The sequence below is a fragment of the Danio rerio genome, chromosome 8 (assembly GCF_049306965.1).
Source record: "Danio rerio strain Tuebingen ecotype United States chromosome 8, GRCz12tu, whole genome shotgun sequence".
NCBI classification, from domain to species: Eukaryota; Metazoa; Chordata; class Actinopteri; order Cypriniformes; family Danionidae; genus Danio; species Danio rerio.
The window spans coordinates 7,100,773-7,124,980 of NC_133183.1; the positions used below are offsets into that span (position 1 = coordinate 7,100,773).

A 24,208-nucleotide genomic window follows, 5' to 3' on the forward strand; every position below is an offset into this window, starting at 1 on the left:
CTGTTTTAATTTTTTGGTTCAATTTGAATATAATAGTAATATTCGATTCAACTTGAATATATTGAATCGAAAACAGTATAGTATTGTGATATTTTCTTCTGCAATACCAAAACGATACACATGCAATACATCGATATAATTGGCAACAGTTTATTATATTATTTGATCGAATAATAAAATCTGTTTTAATATTCGATTTAATTCTAATATCATTTTAATGTTCGATTTGACTCGAATATATCAAATTGAAAATAGCATAGTATTGGGATATTTTTTAACTGCAATTCCATGACGATACACAGATGATATATTGATATAATCGCCAACATTTTATTACATTATTTAGTCGAATATTAAAATCCATTTTAATTCAATTCTAATATCATTTTAATATTCGATTCGACTCAAATATATCAAATCGAAAACAGCATAGTATTGGGATATTTTTAACTGCACTACCATAATGATACACAGATGATATATTGGTATAATCGCCAACATTGTATTATATTATTTGGTGGAATATTAAAACTTGTTTTAATATTCGTTTCAATTTGAATATAATTTTTGTTTTTGATTCGATTTCGAATATATCAAATCAAGAACAGCATAGTTTTGTTATATTTTCTACTGCAATACCATATCGATACACAGAGGATATATCAATATAATCGCCAACATTTTGTTGTATTATTTGGTCGAATATTAAAATCTGTTTTCATTTTTGGTTCTATTCGAATATAGTGGTAATATTCAACTCAACTTAATTATATTGAATGGAACACAGCATAGCATTGTGATATTTTCTACGGCAAAATCATATCAATACACAAACGATATATCAAAATGATAGGCAACAATTTATTATATTATTTAGTCGAATATGAAAATCTGTTTTAATATTCAATTAAATTCTAATATATCAAATCAAAAACAGCATAGTATTGTGATATTTTTTTTTACTGCAATACCATAATGATACACAAACAATATAAATATAACTTGCAATAGTTTATTATATTATTTGTTTGAATATTAAAATCTTTTTAAATAATATTTGATTCAATTCGAATATAATTTTAATATTTAAATTGACTCGAATATATCAAATCGTAAACAGCATAGTATTGGAATATTTTCAATTGCAATATACTAATGATACACAGATGATATATCAATATAATCGCCAACATTTTTATTATATTATTTGGTTGAATATTAAAATCTGTTTTAAAATTCAATTCAATTTAAAATTAAATTTTAATATTCGATTCAACTCAAATACATCAATCAAAAACAGCTTAAAATTGTGATATTTTCTACTGCAATGCCATAACAATACACAGATGATATATTGAAATAGTCGGCAACGTTTTTATTATAATATTTGGTCGAATATTAAAATCTGTTTTTATAATTGATTCAATTAGAATATAATTGTAACATTTAATTTGATTTGACTCGAATATATTGGATCAAAAATAGCATAGTATCATAATATTTTCTACTGCAATACCATAACCATACACAGACAAAATATTGATATAAATGCCAACATTTTAATATACTATTTGGTGAAACATTAAAACCTGTTTTAATATTCGATTCAATTAGAATATAATTTTTATTTTTGATTCGGCTTGAATTTATCAAATCAAGAACAACACAGTATTGTGATATTTTCTACAGCAATACCATATCGATACACAGATGATATATCAATATAAGCGCCAACACTTTATTGTATTATTTGGTTGAAAATTAAAATCTGTTTTAATTTTTTGGTTCAATTTGAATATAATAGTAATATTCGATTCAACTTGAATATATTGAATCGAAAACAGTATAGTATTGTAATATTTTCTTCTGCAATACCAAAACGATACACATGCAATACATCGATATAATTGGCAACAGGTTATTATATTATTTAATCGAATAATAAAATCTGTTTTAATATTTGATTCAGTTCTAATATCATTTTAATGTTCGATTTTACTCGAATATATCAAATTGAAAATAGCATAGTATTGGGATATTTTTTAACCGCAATTCCATGACGATACACAGATGATATATTGATATAATCGCCAACATTTTATTACATTATTTAGTCGAATATTAAAATCCATTTTAATTCAATTCTAATATCATTTTAATATTCGATTCGACTCAAATATATCAAATCGAAAACAGCATAGTATTGGGATATTTTTAACTGCAATACCATAAAGATACACAGTTGATATATATATATATATATATATATATATATATATATATATATATATATATATATATATATATATATATATATATATATATATATATATATATATCAATTTAAATTAAACATGTTATTATATTATTTGGTTGAATATTAAAATCGGTTTTAAAATTCGATTAAATTGAAATGTAATTTTGATATTTGATTCGACTCGAATATTTCAAATTGAAAACAGCATAGTCCATAGTACAATCTTTTTTTCTCCTGCAAAACCATATAGATACACAATCGATATATCAATATAATTGCCAACATTTTATTTTATCATTTGGTCAAACAATAAAATACATATTAATATTCGTTTATTCGAATATAATTTTATTCTTCGATATGACTCGAATATATTGAATTGAAAACAGAATAGTATTGTAATATTTTCTACTGCAATACCTTATTGATACAAAGATGATATATTGATATAATCACCAACACTTTATTATAGTATTTGGTTGAATATTAAAATCTGTTTTAATATTTAATTTAATTTGAATATAATTTTAATATTCAATTCGACTTAAATATATCGAATTGATAAAAGCATAGAACTATGACATTTTCTATTGAAATACCAAATTGATAAACACAAACAATATATCGATATAATCGGCAACATTTTATTATATTATTTAATATTAAAATCTCAAATATTCAAATATTAAAATCTCTTCAATTCGAATATCTGGTGACACGTACAATGGTAGAAAGTCCAACTAAGTGTTTTTAATTCTGATTATAAAAAAACATTAAAATTTGATTATATTAACAGACTGTTTAAACCGTTCATAAAAGTAATTTTTGCATAATAGGTCCCCTTTAAAACTTTAAAGAGAAAAAACACACACAAAAGTTCAAGAGTCTTCCTTAAAACTGTCATACAGTCACACGATTCTTCTTTAAAAATCACGAATATAAAAGGCCTATCAGGAATGACCCAGATGTTAACATCTAAATATGAAAGGAAACAGAAAATGAGAAGCTCACAGATTGTGTCAGACATATTTCAGCCGCACTGATAATAAACGATATCTCCGCTGTCAGCGATGTTCAGAGTAAAACCAGCACGGCACCACAGGCTCTTTCATGGTAATACCGGCCATCAAGACTCACAATACAGCAGCCGTCAAGCGAGGGTCACGTTATCATTTACAATTCACATTCGCCAGCTCACCTTGAGGAATTAAATTTGGGGAGATTTCATATAAAGCAATTATCGCTGACTTCATGGGGCAGGAGTTCTTCTGAAAGGCCTTATTAGAGAGAGATGAAACAGATTCTAATGCGCAGGAATTCCTGGTGTTTCTTGAATCCATTTAACCGGGGCGACACCTTTTGCGATGAATTACTTCTGGTTGTGGAGAACACAGATGTATGTACTGTATGTCCAAGTGTAGTTGACAAAGGCCTTAATGTTGGCTTCTCATTAGAGACGTTTCCCCTTCATGAAACGCTCAAAAAGAGCTCCAAATAATTGAAGGCAAGACACTGCAGTCAAAAAACAAGCTTTCGACAAGCTTGATATTTCAGGCTTTTTAGCTTTTAAGTAAAGTTTAAAAAGTTTAAATAAAGTAAAGTTTTAAGTTAAGTTAGTTAAGTGTTTTGTCAGCTTAAATGTAAAGAAATTATCCAAAATACACTTTCACTGAGAAATTAGGCTACAAAATCTGTCTTGGTTTTTAAAATGTACCAACATTGCACATATTTTTACTAAAAGGTGCAGAAGTGAACAATCCCATTGAGAGTTTTTATATGCTTTATTCTCTTTTCTGAATGTTTAAAATTGTTTCTTTTTCCATGCTTTATCAATTAGCCTGTAAATGTCAATTACAATACTTGATTTTAAAGCTACTTTTTTTTTCTCCTGCACTGGGCCATAAATCTCCACTTCAGCAGCTCTTACAAACACAAAACCTCACAGTTCTATTAAAATCTGTATTTACTTTATCATGTAGGTTTTATATAATAAAAATAAATAAATACATATAAAATTTAGCCAAGGCTCATTGGAAATTTTTGTGAAATACATTGCTCCGGCTATGTTTCATTGTACGTTTCAGATGACAAATGCACTAGAGGGTGCTGTTTACAGTTCTGCAAATTGCAAAATACATTACTCTGGGCATGTTTTGTTGTACATTTCAGATGATAAATTCACTAGATGGCGCTGTCTACATTTCTGCAAACTGTAAAATGTTACTTAGGGTGTGTTTTGTTGCACATTCCAGATGATGAATTCACTAGATGGCGCTGTATTTCTTTTTTGCAAGTCTAAATTGAGTTACTTATGGTATGTTTTGTTGTACGTTCCAGATCCACATCTTTCACGTACATAAGGAGCTGGGCGTCCAATGAAATGTACCCTGATCTATGTATTTTACAGTGCACAAAAACTATAAAGAGTGCCCTCTAGTGGTTTGTCATCTGAAATGTGCAACAAAACGTAAATTAAGTAATGTATTTCAGAATTGCAAAATGTAGACGCCGCCCTTTAGTGTATTTATCATCTGAAACATGCAACCAAACCTATCTAGAGCAATGTGTTTTATGTTTCACAAAAATATAGATAGTGCCCTTTAATGGTTTGTCATCTGAAATGTGCAACAAAACATACCTTAAGTAACGTATTTCACAATCGCAAAATGTAGACAGCGCCCACTAGTGGGTTTGTCAACTGAAACGTGCAATGAAACATGCTCGTAGCAACATAATTTACATTTTACTAAAATATACAGAGTGCCCTTCAATGGTTTGTCATCTGAAAAATGTAACAAAACGTAGCCTAAGTAACGTATTACACTATAAAATGTAGACAGCATCTTCTAGTAGATTTGTCATCTATAACGTGCAAAGAATTGAATCCGTAGCAAAGTATTTTACGTTTCATTAAAATATAGAGCGCACTCTAATGGTTTGTCACTTGAAATGTGCAACAAAACGTACATTAAATAATGTATTTCAGAACAGCAAACATGTAGACAGCACCCTCTAGTGGATTTATCATCTGAAACATGCAACGAAACGTTCTTGGAGCAACGTGTTTTACATTTCACAAAAATATAGAGTGCTTTGTAGTGGTTTGTCATCTGAAACGTGATACAAAACGTACCTTAAGTAGCATATTTCAGAATCGCAAAATTTAATCAGCGCCCTCTACTGGATTTATCATCTGAAACGAGCAACGAAACGTACCTGGAGCAACGTGTTTTACATATCACAAAAATATAGAGTGCCTTCTAGTGGTTTGTCATCTGAAACGTGCAACAAAACGTACCTTAAGTAACATATTTCACAATTGCAAAATGTAAACAGCGACCAGTAGTGAATCTTTTATCTGAAACAAACAACAAAACATACCTGGAGCAATATGTTTTGTGTTTCATAAAAATTTTGAGTGCTCTCTAATGGTTTGTCATTTGAAACTTGCAACAAAACGTACATAAAGTAACAAATTTCGGAATTGCAAAATGTAGACGACACCCTCTATTGGATTCATTATCTGAAACGTGCAACAAAATGTACCCGGAGCACTGTGTTAGACATTTCACAAAAATATAGTTCCCTCTAATGGTTTGTCATCTGAAACGTGCAACAAAACGCACCCGGAGCAACGTGTTTTATGTTTCACAAAAATACAGAGTGTCCTCTAATGGTTTGTCATCTAAAATGTCTGACAAAACATAGCCCAAGTAACATATTTCACAATTGCAAAATATAGCAAGCGCCCTCTAGTAAATCTTTTATCTGAAACGAGCAACAAAACATACCTGGGGCAATGTGTTTTACGTTTCATTAAAATATAGAGTCCCTCTTAATGGTTTGTCATCTGAAACTTGCAACAAAACGCACATGAAGTAACAGATTTCAGAATTGCAAAATGTAGACAGCACCCTCTAGTGGATTTATCATCTGAAATGTGCAACGAAACGTACCCGGAGCAACGTGTTTTACGTTTCACAAAAGTACAGAGTGCCCTCTAATGGTTTGACATCTGAAACTTGCAACAAAACGTACATAAAGTAACGAATTTAAGAATTGCAAATGTATACGACACCCTCTACTGGATTGATCATCTGAATCGTGCAACGAAACGTACTTAGAGCGTGTTTTACGTTTCACTATAACATAGAGTGCCCTCTAATGGTTTGTCATTTGAATCTTGCAACAAAACGTACATTAAGTAACGCATTTCAAAATTGCAAACTGTTGACAGCGCCCTCTAGTGGATTTATCATCTAAAATGTGCAACAAAATGTACATTAAAGTATGTTTTGGCATTTTTACAAAAATGCAGGCTGAAGCACATATAACCAACTAGCCTATGTTGCAACAAAATAAAATAAATAAAATAAATTAATTAATTAATTTAAAAAATACAAGATTTTCTGAATTATGGAGTTGAAAATGACTTCAACCAGTGTTCAAATTTATGCACTGGAAATGTATGCAAATTAGTGGTTTTTTTTATTTTAAAAAGTATTATTTTTTGTCTTGTTACTAGTCCAAATATCAAAATAAATAAATAAATAAACATTTCAAAGCAAAATCAAGATTTTACAGATTATTTTGCTTGTTTTAAGGAAAAACTCTTAATTTTTACTTATTTTTTTCTGAAAACAAATGTTTATTTTTTTTTATAGAATTTTTTATTCAGTCTAGAAAATGAATTTTAATCTAATAATTTTGCATATTTGGACTAGAAACAAGACAAAAACTCCAAGTAAGAGAAAGGAAAAAAGAAAGAAAGAAAGAAAGAAAGAAAGAAGTCTTAAAATAATTACAAACTATGTTAATAACTATTAGCTAATTTTAACCCTCTTGATCTGCAGTGTCTGGCCTTAAATCTTAGAAAAACGCATCTGATGTTGATTTCAGTGTATGTATATGTGTGTGTTCAGTCTCCTGAGAGTCTGCAGTCCAGTATTTGGGGCTCACTGCGGCAGGGTGTGGGTGTCTGTCCGAGGGGCTGCAGGCACTGAAGGGTGAAGGTGTTCGCGTGCCCTCAGCCCCTCCAGGCTCTGGGACGGCGGCGGTGGCGGTGGCTCGAAGCCTCTGTTGATGTGCAGCGGCTGATGAGCCTGGCAATAGTCCACGATGGGCTGCTCGTACCTGTAGAAGGCCAGTGTGCTCATCTGCTGCGGGGCCTGAGAGAGACACAAAACACACAAGAGGAGAATGTTGAGCGATAATGCAGCGGATAAAGCAGACTGAGAGAGATCTGATGGAGCATCCAGGAGAGCAGATGTGTTGCGTGTGTGTGTGGTGGTGTAAATTAGTGATGAATGATTTCATCAGGGCATTCCACTGTAGTCATGACAATTTCTTTATAAATGATTTGGTTTGTGTTTTTATATAATTACTTTTGTATGTTTTGTATAAGTATATTGTATATTTTAAATATTTCATATTTGTATTTTAAAAGAAAATGCACAAACTATTATTATTATTATCATTATTATTATTATTATTATTATTATTATTATTATTATTATTATTATTATTATTATTAGCTAGCCTAATGTTCGTTAATAATAATTATGGAGTTAAATAAATCTTATGTAATTGTTTCCAGTTTTCTGCATATTTCTTTTTATAATAATAATAATAATAATAATAATAATAATAACAATAATACTAATAATAATAATAATAATTCAATAATTCATTCATTCATTCACACATTCATTGATTTTCTTTTCTGCTTAGTCCATATTAATAATAATAATAATAATAATAATAATAATAATAATAATAATAATAATAATAACAATAATACTAATAATAATAATAATAATTAATTAATTAATTAATTAATTAATTCACACATTCATTGATTTTCTTTTCTGCTTAGTCCCTATTAATAATAATAATAATATTAATAATAATAAAAATAATAAAAGTTTACGATTTTCTGCATATTTATTTTTGACAATGTTTTTTGCCTCAAATTTTGTTCATTGTGAAATGTTTTTTTAATTATATTTATTTATGATTTTAACAATTTTAAAAAATAGATTATGAATCATGAATAAAGAAAATTTGATAATTATGTTGGTATAATAATAACAACATACAATATTTGCATATATTACAAAAAATAATAATAATAACAATGATAATATTATTATTAATAATAATAATAATAATAATAATAATAATAATAATAATAATAATAATAATACTTTACGGTTTTCTGTATTATTATTCTTAATAATATATTTAGACTCAAATTTTGTTCTGAAATTAATAATAAATAATTAAAAATATATAAAATAAATAATAAAACAAATTGAATAATAAACCATGAACAATAATATTAGTATAATAATAACATATAAAATTATTATTACACTTTAATTATTATTATTATTATTATTATTGTTATTATTATTATTATTATTATTATTATTATTGCTGGTATAATAATAGCATATAATATCTGCATATATTAGGTACAATAAATAAATAAATAAATAAATAAATAAATAAATAAATAAATAAATAAATAATACTTTTATACATGTATGCAAATTTTATATTTTACATTATTTTTATATTTGGTTAAGTTCAAATAATAGTATAACACATTCATGCAGTACATCAACTATATTAATTATAATATTTAAATAAAAAAAACTGAAATCATCATGTTGGCTTTATTCTTACAATAATAATCATTATTTTCTTAATGCTCTAATGTAGAATAATCTTAATAAGCAATATATGATCAATTTGCACATATTTGCATTTATCATAATATATATGCATTTACAACAAATAATAAAATATTTTAAAAACAATATACTAATAAACAAATAAATCTATATATACTAACAAGAGAAAAAAATAAAATAAAGTTTAAAGTCTGATATGGTTATTCTGAATACAAATTCTACATTAGGACAGCAACTGACACAAATGTAATGTATAAATCTCCTATTAAATTTCTGTGTGTCCGGCTGTTCGCCAGTGTATTCAACACATTCATATCTTGAAAGAATGTAAATAGACAGGACAAAAAACAAGACATGAATCCATGCCATGGCACAAATACGGCTTTAAAACGCATCAGTGTCCACCCGAGTGTGTGGCGTGCCCGCATAAAACCCCTCTAAAGTGTGTGAAATGTATTTTCAGTGGACTGTGAATGAGTCCCTCTCTCTCATAAGAGGCCCATGAGCTCCACAATCAAGCCCGTAAATACACTCTCCAGACCAATCAAAAGTTTAACACACAGCAAATGGAAAGAGATTGGCAAAGCAGGACGGAGGCTCACTTTCTACAGCAGTGCCAAAGACACAACACACACACACACACACACACACACACACACACACACACACACATACAAACACAATGCACAATATTTTGCTTGAGGATTGATATCGCAATGTGTTTATCCGCAATAGTCAGGATATGATTATGTATTAGGATTAAAAGAGAAAGGCATTATTAAATATTATTATTTTTAAACAATTCATACAATGATGCCCATGTTATTTTATGTTAGATTGTTTACTGTCTGTACCTCAATACTGTTAGACTCTCAAAAATAAATAAATAAATAACCCTCCGTTTACCTTTTATTTTTTGCACTGTTGTTTTTATATATGCTTGCAATTTATTCTAATTTATGCAAGCACATTGCAAAAAAATAAATGAAAACAATCTAAATATCAGATTTTTCCAACATCATGCAGCCCTAAAACACACACACACACACACACACACACACACACACACACACACACACACACACACACACACACACACACACACACACACACACACACACACACACACACACACACACACACACACACACACACACACACACACACACACACACACACTAAACAAGAACAGCATCTGCCAGGTAGAGAATGACAGTGAGTGTTAACAATATTAGACATGGCATGAAGATCAGAAGATCACGCTGAAAAGGGAAAGAGCGTTATGCTTTCTGTAATTAACATCATATTCACATTCAGATTTCCCCCCTCCAACAGACTCCACAAAAGAAAGCCTAATTGCTCCTTTACAGGCTAATTCTGAGTTTTAACTTCAAATTTTTTTTCTCTTTGCAATCATGATCTTGCAATTATGACGCTTTTTAGGTCAGAACTGCAACTGCTCAATATGGCAAAATAAATATCGCAATAGTATCATATGCAATATAAATCAATATATCTAAAAATTCTTTTAAAAAGCATTTTGTAGATTTTGCATATGATTTTCAGAAATAATAGGTCAAAATTAAATCAAACTTAGATTTTTTTATTAGGGCTCGCATGCCAAAGTTGGCCCATAGCAACCTTTGATTTGGCCCGCTTATGCCATCAGAGAAGAGAAGGAGAATGATGGGGATGGTTAAGAGACTGTCATTTCTATTTGAATGTAACATTCGGTTTGCTTTATTGCTAAAAAAAAAAAAAAAAAAAAAAAAAAAAAAAAAAAAAAAACTAACTGAGCTGAAATGTTTCAATTAAATGTTTTAAATTAATCAGATTTTTTCTTAAATGTACATACTGTCACCTGACAGATAGAAGACAATGCTCAGACATCAGTGAGCAAATGCAGGCAAAGGCAGATTCTGCTTGACTAGTATATTTAGCGTTGAATTCCAGTGATATAAATGTGATTGTTTTTGTTTATATTGTAGAAAGTTTTAATTAAAACAATTGTACTGCATTAGTTAATACGATTTAAAGTTATTTTTTCTATTTATTTGTAAATATTGTACACAAAAATTACCCATGACAACTTTAATGTAATTTATCTTGATATATTTATCTTCAGCCTCAATGATATTTGGTTTTTGGCTCTTTATACGAAAAAGTTTGGGCATCCCTGAAATAGAAAATGCTTTTTGTTTTAAGAATTTTAGGACATTTGGACTAGAAACAAAACAAAAACTCTAAGTAAAATTGCTAATTTTAAGGCTAACTATAAGTTTTTATTTAGATAGTTTTTCTCCTTGAAATTATAATCTTGTATTTATGACGCTTTTTGGGAGGGGGTGCAATAAACAGTATAACAATAAATCCAAAAAATCTTTAAAAAAAAGAAGCATTTTCTAGAAATGTAAAAATTGTATATGATTATCAGTAATAATAAGTCAGAATTAAGTGAATATTTTTCTAAAGCAAGCAAAAATCTAAAAAGATTTTACTTAAGATTATTTGGCTTGTTTCAGTTTATTCATAACAATCAGCGTTTGTATAATGTTATTATTATTATTAGCAGTATTATTTATTGTTTGCATATTTATATTTGTTTTAATAAAAACAAGTATAGATTTGTCCACCTGTTGGGTTTGGGAGACGTATGCTTCACCATATGGAGCATAAGAACAGGATGTGTGTTTGGAGATAACTCAACAAAACTCCAAGTTTTGAGCACACTTCATAATTATTGTTCATTTATTAATTTGGTGGAAATTAGAACTGAATTTAGAAATAGTTTTGAAACAAATCTAAAAATTAAATATATAGACTAATGGATGTCCTCAGTGGAGTGAGTTTTCACCGTTTCTTTACTCCACGAAAGTAAAGGAGTAAAGAGCAAAAGTAAAGTAAAGAGAAAGTAAAAAGGCAGAACGGTGGAGGCTCAAACTGTTTTTTGCCCTAGTAAAGTGTTCAGTTTTTTCACGTACAAAGTCCGCCATGTAAATAGCAAATGTGCCATAGTGCGACGCAACTGTCTCTTAAAAGGAATAGGAAATGAGACTGATTAGTTTAATGCATGTTATACTCAAAACACACCCATTACTCATTAGGAGAACAAGCACATGTAGATAAAAAGAGCCCAAAATGTTTGCACCCTAATGCCGAGTTCAGACTACATGATTTTTAAAGTAGTCGTGTCACAGATGTTTTCACACTGCATGACTATCTGGGCTAGCGTTTCGTTGCTGCTTTGTTTACACTGCAAGATGGATCGGCGACAGGGACTTTCACATTGCATGACTTTACTATAGGAAGAGTCGCCGACAACTTTGTCCAAACTACGTCTCACAGCCAAAAACACGTAGTATATCTTTTGTTATTAACTACATAATGAGAAAGAAGCCTTTAATGGGGTAGAACATGTACATGTTTGCTCACCTGGGTTTAAAGGGAATTAGCCATTTCTCCTCAACGTTGATAATAAACTAATTTCTTTCTGTATGAAACGTCAAACAGACACAGTTGCTCCTGAGTCCTGTCAAACCTCCACTAGTTTATCCTCCATTTCGTAGGTCCAAATAAACCGAAAAAGAGCGCTTTTAACTTCTCCCCCAGCCTCCCGCTGGCCTGCAGCAGTTATACACACACGCACACACAAGTGAATGTTGCTCTCTCATTGGCTGTAGGTGATCGCTGATGTTATTTTCAGTCAAAACACAATTCACACGGCATGATTTGAATCGCCGACAGCTCCAGATATTTAGCATGCCAAATATCTCGCAGGCATCAGCGACTCATCGGCGATTCTCTCAGATCGCGTCTTTGATTGTTCATACTGTGTGATTGTCACCCACATGCACGAGCAGCGATTTGCCTGTGATTTCAGGCATTTGTTGGCGATTTCTCAAAACCTGTCGACGAGCCAAAATCGGGGCTAAAATCACGCAGTCTGAACTAGGCATAAAATTGCTTTTTGTTATGCTATAAGCACCTAATTTCCTTTGTGAAAAAATAAATAAACTATATCTATAACCATTAAATTATTAATTTAAAAAGTAGTTCATAAAAATAGCATTTGTACTATTGGAGCGGTTATATTGGAGGAAGTTTTGTCTATGTATTTCTTATAAAATAAAATACAGATTTGATATAATACAGTGGTCACTCATTAATCGCAGGAGTTTCGTTCTAAAATTAGCCAACAATAGGTGAAATCCACGAAGTAGTCAGCTTTATTTTTTACAAATATAATAGGCTGTAAAACCCCTCACCACACTCTTTTTTCAGATAAGCATTACCATTTTCATACTTTTCTCTCTTGTTTAAACATTCGTGTAACTTCTACCTTCCTTTAGCATGTCCAGAAGTTCAACTTTTTGTGTGATAGTTAGATAGATAGTGAAATAGATAGTCAGACTTCCTCTGCCTTCCATTACTTCCATCAAATGTTGTTGGACTGAAGCAAAATGAATTGGGGGAAAAATCATAAACAACAAAATATGGAAAACTGTTCAATTATAGATTCTTTTTTTCAGTTTACACATCTTCTCCAGTAATTTGCAGACCTAATTCCGGATTAAATCATGCAGAATTCTGTTTTCCCAATTCTGACCTTCTTCCTTGGATTTTAACAGAGCAAGTGTTAAATAATATTGAGACATGGTGTGAAGATCAGAAGATGACGCTGGAAGAGTGTTACGCTTTCAGTAATTAACATCACATTCAGATTTTTTTCTCCCTCAGACAACCTTCACAAAAGAAAGCCTAATTACTCCTTTGAGTCTAATTGGGTTGTAATTAGTACCTTTGGAATGTAGAATGTGATAACATCATTTAAAGTTCGTCATTAAAGAAACCAGGGCTCATAAATGAAGCTTTTTTTTTTTTGGCAACTGTGAAGGACGGGTTGTAAAATGTCAGAAATGCTTTAAGTGGGGCGGCCATGGAATTCTGAAAGAAGTGATAGTGGACAAATAAAATCTGCATTATTAGATTATTATATGCTTTATTAGATTAAAAGTGACCATGCACGCACATTATTATTAGGCCATTTGATTAGTTTTAGCAGTATATGTATTGTATATTAAATGTATATTCTTATATAGATAAAGAGGGATTGCATTTACTAATTAAACTTAAAAATCAACTACAGAGTTGCAAACTTTAAATCAGGATTTTAAAAATATGTTTATTTTTTTATAGGTGGCATAGATTCATTTTTTTATTATAAATTATTCTCACTGTAATCTTGGAATTAATCTAGATTAAAATGGCTCATTAGAAATCTGCCAAAGGCATTCAGAATATGTGTGCTACCCAAGTCTTTGAGAACGGGTTTCTCAAGCCAGGGGTCCGTTCTTCGTACATCGCTTATATGATCTAAGATGATTTGGCAGATTCTGGATCTTTTAATCTTGATAACTGATCTCTGGCTAATTTGGTTCTTCAAACAAGTTCGCGAAACAGATTTAAAATGTCTGGATGAACTGATCTGAGATCGCTGCGTGTGTTGTGAAGGACAACTATCTATCGTTCCTCGAAAATCATGATCAGCAATGGGATGATTGGCTGACAGCACAGCAGAGTAATGACATCATCTGATTAATATTCAATTATCCATGTGAGCAAAATTACATAAAATTCGCAGTCAACGGTTTGTTAAATACGATACGCAATAACTTTACAACTTGTTGTGGGCTGCATGCTTGGCTCTTTCATGTGTCAAGAGCAATTTATTTAGTTTTACAGTTAGAGCGGATATTCCTTATCATAGTAGCCATAGTATTATTATAGTAGTCATTTTTTTAATCGGTGTAAAGAATAACTGGATGTTTACAAAAGCATTTTCATATTAGTAAAGGTGTCTGCAACATCAAATCGCTGACATATTAACTGTCATAACATGTTTATGACTGCATAAATGTATTATTGCTTTTAAAAAAGTCACATATTGTTCATGTGTATTATCATAAACAATTGTACTAAAGCAATCTAAAAAGTACATATCAATAAGTTTTCTCTTTGTACCACCAGGTGGCAGTCTTTGTACTTTCATTTCGGGGGTGCAGATTGCATAAGTTTTATTAATAAATAACTTTAATTATTTTGTTAATAACTATGACTTTATATTTATATATATATATATATATATATATATATATATATATATATATATATATATATATATATATATATATATATATATATATATATACATACATACATATATTTACTATTTTCCCAAGTGTATATAACTACTACTGTAAGAAAACATCAGAATTCGGCACAAACTTTCTGTATTATCTTTGCTTGAACTGAGCCGATCGAATTCTGTTTATGTGAATTGAGCCTGCTGTCGACCAGGTTTGAGCTAGCAGAACTGTTGCTATGACAACAACTCTCGGATCAGTTTGGAAGAACGAAACAATCCTGGATCATGTCCAATCGTCAATAACCAAATCCAGCTAACTGAGTAATCCACGTTTGAAGAACGGACCCCAGGTAGCACAGTATACCAGGGGCTCATCTCCTTTTTCCAAAATGCATCACAAACTTCTAAAGAAACTGTTCTACTATGATAATTGGTGACGCGCCAGCAATGCACCTTAACACGCTTCCTTTTTTAGACCAAAACACCTATGGGCGCACATATGAGCGCAAATGCATTTGCTATTTAAACAGCGTGGTGCAAAACATCAAAACGACTCTTGCGCCGAGCTGAAACTAGCAAACAACAATTGCATCGCACCTTAAGCCAGGTGTAGGGCCCTATATCTCACAAGTTCTCTCAACAGAATTGTATGTTTACAATCTAAACTGACTCACTCTCAATTCTGAGATTAAAAAAGTCAGAAATACAAAATAGCTTTAAATCTCCAGATAAAACATGAAAATGCAAGCAAAAAGTGAATGTAATTAAACTATAACGAATACAAACCTTTCACACGCAACCCCAAAGTATTTATCTCACAGTTTATGTAATGCAATAGCTTTTTTTCCACTTTCTAAAGATTCTCTCTACAGTTATTTACTTTTTCCTCAATATTCCAAGTTTATTTCTTTAAAAAATTCCAACTGACTTTTTAAATTATTGAAATATTATTATTATTATTATTATCATTATTATTATTATTATTATTATTATTATTACTATTATTATTATTAATAATAATAATAATAATAATAATAAAATATTTAATATGTGAATATTCCAAGTACGCATTTTATTCATGTTGTAACAAAAACTCAGTGATAGATATTTCACTGCAAAAAAACTCTTGCTATATTTTAGTTGAATCAAGTAAACTTTTCTAGCCATCTCAACTTATATCAGTCAAATAAGTTATAATGATAATAAATTAAACATAGTTGAAACCTGACTAACTAATTAAAATAAGCTAAACTGGCATGGTTAGACTGCAGCCAGTAAATTACTGTAGATTCTACAGGAAACTGTTAACAGTGTACTGTACATTATGTAACTTCAGCTAGTACAAAATGCAGCTGCCAGAGTTCTTACCAGGTCTAGAAAATATGATCATATCTCCCCAATTTTATCCTCCTTACACTGGCTGTCTGTTAAGTTTCGTATTGAATTTAAAATATTGCTTCTTACCTATAAAGCTTTAAATAATCTAGCTTCTGTTTATCTAAACAACCCTCTGTCTCGCTACAATCCAACTCGCTCTGTAGGATCTCAAAACTTAGGGCTTCTGGTAGTACCTAGAATGCCAAAGTCGAGTAAAGGAGGTCGAGCCTTCTCATTTATGGCTCCTAAACTAGACATGACTGCAGCCGTGCACAATGTGTGCCCAACTGAGTCTGGTTTCTCTCGAGGTTTTTTAATTCTTCACTTCCGCCAATTAATGATGCTTTTTCCTCACTGCTGTCACCACTGGCTTGCATGGTTTGGGATCTGTAGAGCTGCGCATCGATGGATTGCTCTTCAGTGTTTGGACTCTCAGTTGTGATTATTAACCACACTAAACTGAGCTAAACTGAACTGAACTTAAACTCTGAAAACTGACACTGTTTCCATTTACTATGATAGTCTATGTGAAGCTGCTTTGACACAATCTACATTGTAAAAGCACTATAGAAATAAAGGTGAATTGAATTAGATATAAAAGTCACTGCTAAGAATCTTTTTAAACCTTTCTATTCGTCATCCCTATGTGTGTGTGTGTGTGTGTGTGTGTTGTTCCTGGGAAATTGAAGACAGCACACCATACTGCAGTACGTTTGACATTTAAAAAACACAGAAAACAAGCCCCAAACAGGGTCTGCACAGACGCATGATGCGCACATCTCTTCATAAGCAGCATCTAAACAGGCCGCTCGCTCTGTAGACCTGATTTATATGCAGTCCTGGACTCAGGAGAGAAAGCGCTTGCATACTACTGCTTTTATTCGCTTAAATGGAGGGCTTGACTCCATTAAGTGGAGACCACTTATTGCATTACAGCCATTTTGCTGATACTGTGTGTTTGGTTTCCGCTATCCCAACCTCTGCCTCACCGCCGCCTCGAATTGTATATAATTATGTGCTAATTAAGTAATATTACTGTAGCTCTTGACTGTTTTTAAAAGAAGGCTGCAATGATGTGTGAGATAAGCAGGTGAGTTTGTGTACGACTCAACCGCTCGATGCTTGGATTATCAGTTTATTAAAGGAGTAAATGAGTTAATGTGATGTACAATGAAATGTGGGATGTAAACTCAAAGAATTTAGCAAATATTGCATGATTTGTGACCTTATATGCAGTTTTCAGGTTGTATCTTGCAATTTACATGATTAAATATCATTAAATATTTGCATTTCTTTCTTCTGTTAAACATTTAAAAAAAGATATTTTGAAGAATGCTGGTTCCTGGAAACCATTTACATTCATTAGTGGTGTAACGGATCACAAATCTCAGTCAGTCTTGGCAATTTGGTTACAGCAGACTAGCTGTCACGATTACCAGTACTTCATAAGATCGCTGGATCTCATTCACAATAACCATGTGTCACGGTTTATTCTTTATTTAGCCTTCCTTCTATATTATTATTATTATTATTTTTATTATTATTATTCTCCTCCGTGATTTTGTGTTGTGGTGGAGATTGTTTTACTAATTGCTTTTTCTTTTCTTTGAGGCTGGCTCCGCCTTGCACCTGCCGCTAATTTGGCTGGTCGCCTTTATAAGCTGAAGCGGAGTGTGTGTCGTGGGTGGCTCTTGATTTCCAGCGCGTCTGACAGATCCTCGCGATCTTGTCTCTCTTTGGAGAGTATGACCCGTACTTGCTGAGAATCTCTCCCTATCTTGCCCTGATGAAGGTCCGAAACTTCTGTGCGCGTCTTGTGCAGCCGCTGCTGAGGAGCCATGCTGGTGTTGTGCTGTTTCTTTGATCTATGTTTTTTAATCAATATTTTCTTTATGTTTTGTTTGTTTATTTAAGTAATTGCTTTGACTTGGATATTGTTTAATTAATGATTTATATTTCTGTTGCCACCTTAAATTAAATAGGACACGTATCTTCTGGTCTCAAAATAAATAGAGAATTGTAATTCTGGTTTCTGTGTCCTTTTATGTTGCTAACCCCTTCCCTAGACGAGCCTTAAAAAACTGGGGTTCGTAACGCATGGACTACAAATCTGTATTTCTGGACTACATTTTCATACATACACTCCGTTCACACTCACACATGCTTCCTTATTTAGACTGATTACACTCGCACCACTTGAGGATTGTCAGAGACTGATTACACTATTTAAGCAGCAGACTCACTCACTCACTCCCATTGCCGAGTCTTGTTATCTGCCACAGTGACATTAAAATGCGTTTTTCCTGTCTTGTTTTCCTGTGTCTAGACCTTAGCCTTGTTAGCCATTTGTCTTTGTCTGCTGCCTGCCTTACGACCTCTCACCTTTTATTTTGACTACGTTTCTGGATTGCCTTTATACACCTGTATGCACCTGTATTGACCATTGCTCGCCTGACTATCCGAATAAACCTGCAAGAGGATCCAAACTCACTTGTCTGTGTCACTCCCCGTGGTTACACAAGCATGTCACACATACTACACAAAAGCACATTATACAATACAAATTCTACTCTAAATTTAAAAACGTTTCAGCTGAGGGAATGAATGAAAGTTTAAACCGATTTGTTTTACTAAGTGTTCTGTATCGAATAACTAAGATAAAACTTGTGGTGCGTAGGATGGGAATCATCTGACAGAATACTTTGCTTTCCATTTATTACAAAAAAAAAAAAAAAAAAACAGCACCGCAAGAAACTTGGTTTCAACAAATAGATTTTTGTACCTGTAATTTTACTAATATTAAATGAGGAAATAATCACCAGAATATAAATAAATTGTAAAATATTAAGAACAGTGAAAAAAAAATCACTGTTACTACTACTGTTGCTGATAACACTAAATGTAGAAATCTAACATCATAAATTGTGCAACTCCTATTTATTTTCAGTCTCATTTTCAATAAATGATTCACTTATTCACTCATAAAATGTCATGTTTTTTTTGACAAATGATCATTTTTGAAGAATTATTCAGTGGCATGTTATTGATGGCTGGTTGTCGCCACCTATTGGTTAAATAATGCAATTGCTGCCTACAACTTTCATTTTTGAGCGTCAAGTTGAAAGCATTTGACAGTGATTTTAATCTTTAAACATAAACATAATTGATTATAGCTGAAACATAAAAGACTAAAGACTGAGGGCTCTATTTTGATGGTCCATACGCAGAGCGCAAAACGCAGGGCAAAAACGCTTTCAGGGCGTGTCAGAACGCATTTTTGCTAATTTAAGGATGGGAAAATCTGCTTTGTGCTGTGGCGCAGGGTCTAAAAGGGTTGAGTTTTTTTTCTTAATGAGTTATAGGTGTGTTTTGAGAATAAACCAATCAGAGTCTCATCTCCCATTACCTTTAAGAGCCAGCTGTGTCGCGCCATAAGCGCATTTTGACGTAAAGTAAGTTCACTTTCGCTTTTGCTCTCATGGATAGGGAAACCTTACCGCACAGATATCAATTAGCCTATAAATAATTAATTTCGTTTGTTAAGTGCAAAGATTTGTTTCAAAACTATTTCTAAATTCAGTTCTAATTTCCAGCAAACGAATAAATGAACAATAATAACCAAGTGTGGTCAAAATACTGAGTTATATCCAAATACACCTGCCATGCCCCATATGGTCTAAAATTTGACAGGTAGACAAATCTAAGCTTGTTTTTAATAAAACAAATACAAATATGCATATAATAAATAATACTGCTATTAATAATAACATTATACAAAAGCAAATTGAATTAACTGAAAAAGCCTCCTGAGATGAAGAAAGTAAGGCAGGGGTTTTAAATCTTCAAGTAGGCTAGAAATTAATATGTTTTGTAATATTATAATCATTTATATTTATATCCTGTATATATCCTTATATATATATATATATATATATATATATATATATATATATATATATATATATATATATATATATATATATATATATATATATCCTTAAGATATGATCTTTTTCACATGTAAAGATATTTGCGTATTGCTCTGCATCTTGTTTGTAGTGTGTAAGCCAGGCGCACTTTGCGCCAGACAATAGACCGACTTTGTTCTGGTCTAAAGAACAGACTATTTACAGTTTCTCAAAATAGCAACGTGCCAAAACACGCCTGCTTTTTTAGACCAGAACTCCTATGGGCGCACATTTGAGCACAAATGCATTTGCTATTTAAACAGTGTGATGCAACACCTCAAAATGACCCTTGCGCCGAGCTAAAAGTAGCAAAAGACTATTGCACCGCCACATTGCGCCGGGTGTATGATAGGGCCCTGAATCTCTTTCTTGATTTTTTGCATTTTTCAAACAAAGATGTGAATGCAGCGATTTGAAGGATTAATAAACATATGCAAATCACCATCATTTATAATCTATGTTGTGTGGATGTTGAGATCCCGATCTTTTATTAATTAATCGTGCACCTTACACTGAATGCATTAATGCAGGCCAAACAAGTAGTGACAGAAAGCCCTTTTAATAACCTAAGAAACCCATCATATCCTGAATAACCCACCACGACTTCTTTTGTCAACATTATAATTTACAAAAAAAGCCTAAATGCTTTCATGCATGGGTTGTGATCCGTACGAATCACAGATCAACCATGACCTATGATACTATGATTGTCAAAGCCCAACAACTTTTAACCTTGAAAAGTAAAAAAAAAAAAGTGACTTTTATTAATATTTGTAAAGGTTTAAAGTGATATATTCTCTGGATTTGAGTTGTATATTACACTACATAAACCTATAGTCGACTTTTCATATCAAAAGTTCAACTGTACAGTTTAACAAAGTGACTTTTATTGGTATTTTAGTAGTTTGAAACAATATATGGAATAACATATAGTAAAATACCAGAAAATGTACTGGTGGTTTGTTACAAGGTTTTTGTAGCGTAATATACAACACCAACTCACACAATAAAGCACTTTTAACCTTGAAAAGTTAAAAAAAAAGTGACTATTATTAAACAAATATAAATAAGTATGCAGTAAATACTGCTACTACTACTAATAATATCATACTAGAGCAAGTTGTCATGAATAAATTGAAAAAGACCCCAAGATGAAGAAGGCATGGAGCTGATGGTTTTTATATTTTTGTAGAAAATTTTTGTAATATTTTATTGCTTTAATTCCTTTTCATTTTTAAAGATATTTGCATATTGCTGTACATCCTGTGTGTTTTAAGCAATGTTTGAGCACGACGCACAACTAACATGCTCTGCACTGGACTTTAGACTGCTCTCAGCTGGTCTACTGTACAGACTACTTTAGGTCCTCAAAATAGAAACACATAACGCACCTCCTTTTTTAGACCAGAACGCCTATGGGCGCACATATAAGTGTAAATGCTTTTGCTATTTAAACAGCGTGGTGCAAAACAGCAAACTGGCTCTTGCGCCGAGCTTAAACTAGCAAACAACAATTGCTTCGTGCCTGGTAGGTGTATGATAGGGCTCTATGGATGTCAAAGCCCAGCAATTTTTAACCTAGAAAAGTAATAAAAAAAAAAAAAAAGTGACTTTTTTTAATATTTGTAAAAGTGTAAAGTGATATATTGTCTGGGTTGTTGTTGTATATTACACTACAAAAACCTATAGTCATCTTTTGAGATGGGTTGCGGCTAGAAGGGCATCCGCTGCGTAAAAAACTTGCTGGATAAGTTGGCAGTTCGTTCCGCTGTGGTGACCCCGGATTAATAAAGGGACTAAGCCGACAAGAAAATGAATAAATGAATGAACTTATGATATAAAAAATTCAATTACAATTTTTACAAAGGGACTTTTAACAACATTTTAGTAGTTTAAAATAATATAATGTATATGGAATAATATATAGAGAGTCTGTAAAATACTAGAAAATGTACTGGTGGTTTATTACAAGGTTTTTGTAGCGTAATATACAACATCAACCCAGACAATAAAGCACTTTTAACCTTGAAAAGTTCAAAAAAGTGACTATTATTAACATTTTTAATAGTTTAAAGTTGTTTACACGAAAGATCAAGCTCTCATAATGAATAAATAAATTGGTTAAAATACAAAACAAAACCATGAATCACAAAATTAAAAAAACTGCCAATTTACGGACATTTTTTTACAGTGTATTTCAAAGCATCTGAGAGCGTCTTTGTAACTTACTTAACTAAATCACAATCAACTGCCATTTATTATGACCAACTCTCCAAAGCGACCGCAATAAACTCGAAAAAACTAACGCCATCCCAACATCAGACAGCAGAGACTCATTGTCCAGAGACACGGCGCATGTTCCTTCAGCCGCAATTGAATTACCTAGCAGAAGACAGATCGATTTATGACGAACGCCTGTCAGATTAAATACAGACACTGAGATATGTTTCTGAAATCCACTTTAGGAAGTGGCCGGAGGACTGCGCGTCTGTAATGGCACTCCATTTGTGCGTTTGTTTTCCGTTTCCAGTCCTCATTTGGAGCAGTACATTATGGCGTTTGCAAGCACAGTGGCAGCGGAAAGTGTTTGGACGCTTAAAAATGGATGTCAGTGCATTAGTGAGGGGAGACAGACATTGTGGGCGTGTTGTCAGTTCATTTTTAAATAAATCATACTTGCGTTAATTATTAAACAAGGGGCATGAAGTGTCCGTGAGATGTGGCACTTCAACAGAACTGGCGTGCTGTTTTCTGGCAAGTAACAGATGTTTAAGTTTCAAATGACCAAAAATAGATGCAGTGTATTTGTTCACTGAAGTCATACTTTGTTAGCAAGTCTCAACATTTCCTTTTTGATGTCCCAAAGTCTCGCTAGTGTTTTGGACAGAGTTAGTAGATTTAGAAAGACATACCAAACAGTAATTGTATGTATTAATTAGGGATGTAACGGTATTGTAAATACCGTCATACCGCAATATTAATTTTTCTCGATATTACCGAAGTCGCATGACTCGGTAAAACTATAGGTCTTCTGAGAAAATTTGCTCAGGCGAATGAAGCGAACGGGAGGTAGCGAAAACTACAATTCCCATCAGCCCATGCTTGACCATCATCCCTTGCGGTCTGTTGTCGCTACAGATCCAGTAATGCGGAAATGGAGTGTGCTGCTAGAAGCGGGGATGTAAAAGAGCTGGAAAACTCTAAAGAGGGTGTTGTCGCCACGCGCGTACTGAATAGCGGTGTTGGTGCGCGAGTTCTTATCAGCTGTGTTGTCGCGTGCGTACTGAATAGCGGTGTTGTCGCGTGAGTTCTTATCAGCTGTTTTGTCGCGCGAGTTCTTATCAGCTGTGTTGTCGCGCGAGTTCTTATCAGCTGTGTTGTCGCACGAGTTCTTATCAGCTGTGTTGTCGCGCGAGTTCTTATCAGCTGTGTTGTCGTGCGCGTACTGAATAGCAGTGTTGTCAGCACACTGTTCAGATTGATGCAGACATGAGACCTCTATCTTACTCATGGTTTGTCCTCTCAAGTGGGGGAAAGACAATGCACAACGTTACCCACTGCTGTCAACCTGGGCCAAGTCATATCTCTCTTGTCCCAGAAACCTCAGTCCCAAATGAGAGGTTTTTTTTTCTGTTGCAGGGGACATTGTAAATGCCCAGAGATACCAGCTTTTACCAGATTATATTTATATGATAATTTTCCTTTAATCCCATCTCTATCTAAGTGAGTGACTGATTAAATGTTGAATGTGATGAGTTTTCAC

General features: G+C 32.3%; 1 protein-coding gene across 4 annotated transcripts in view; it reads right to left on the bottom strand.

Annotated features, from left to right (window-relative positions):
• Window positions 1–4,984: 4,984 nt before the first annotated feature.
• The window catches only part of LOC100333709 (leucine-rich repeat transmembrane neuronal protein 4), a 470,001-nt gene continuing 450,777 nt past the window's right edge, over window positions 4,985–24,208 (bottom strand). For 2 of the 4 annotated variants that reach the window (XM_073910049.1, XM_017357406.4), the window contains exon 3: window positions 4,985–7,425. Coding sequence is in view for 2 of the 4 variants with exons in the window: in XM_017357406.4 (XP_017212895.1) it covers window positions 7,213–7,425 (213 nt within the window). In the remaining 2 variants the exon portion in view is untranslated. The remainder of the gene's footprint in view (window positions 7,426–24,208) is intronic. The other 2 variants (XM_073910047.1, XM_068223094.2) reach the window with 2 other exon arrangements.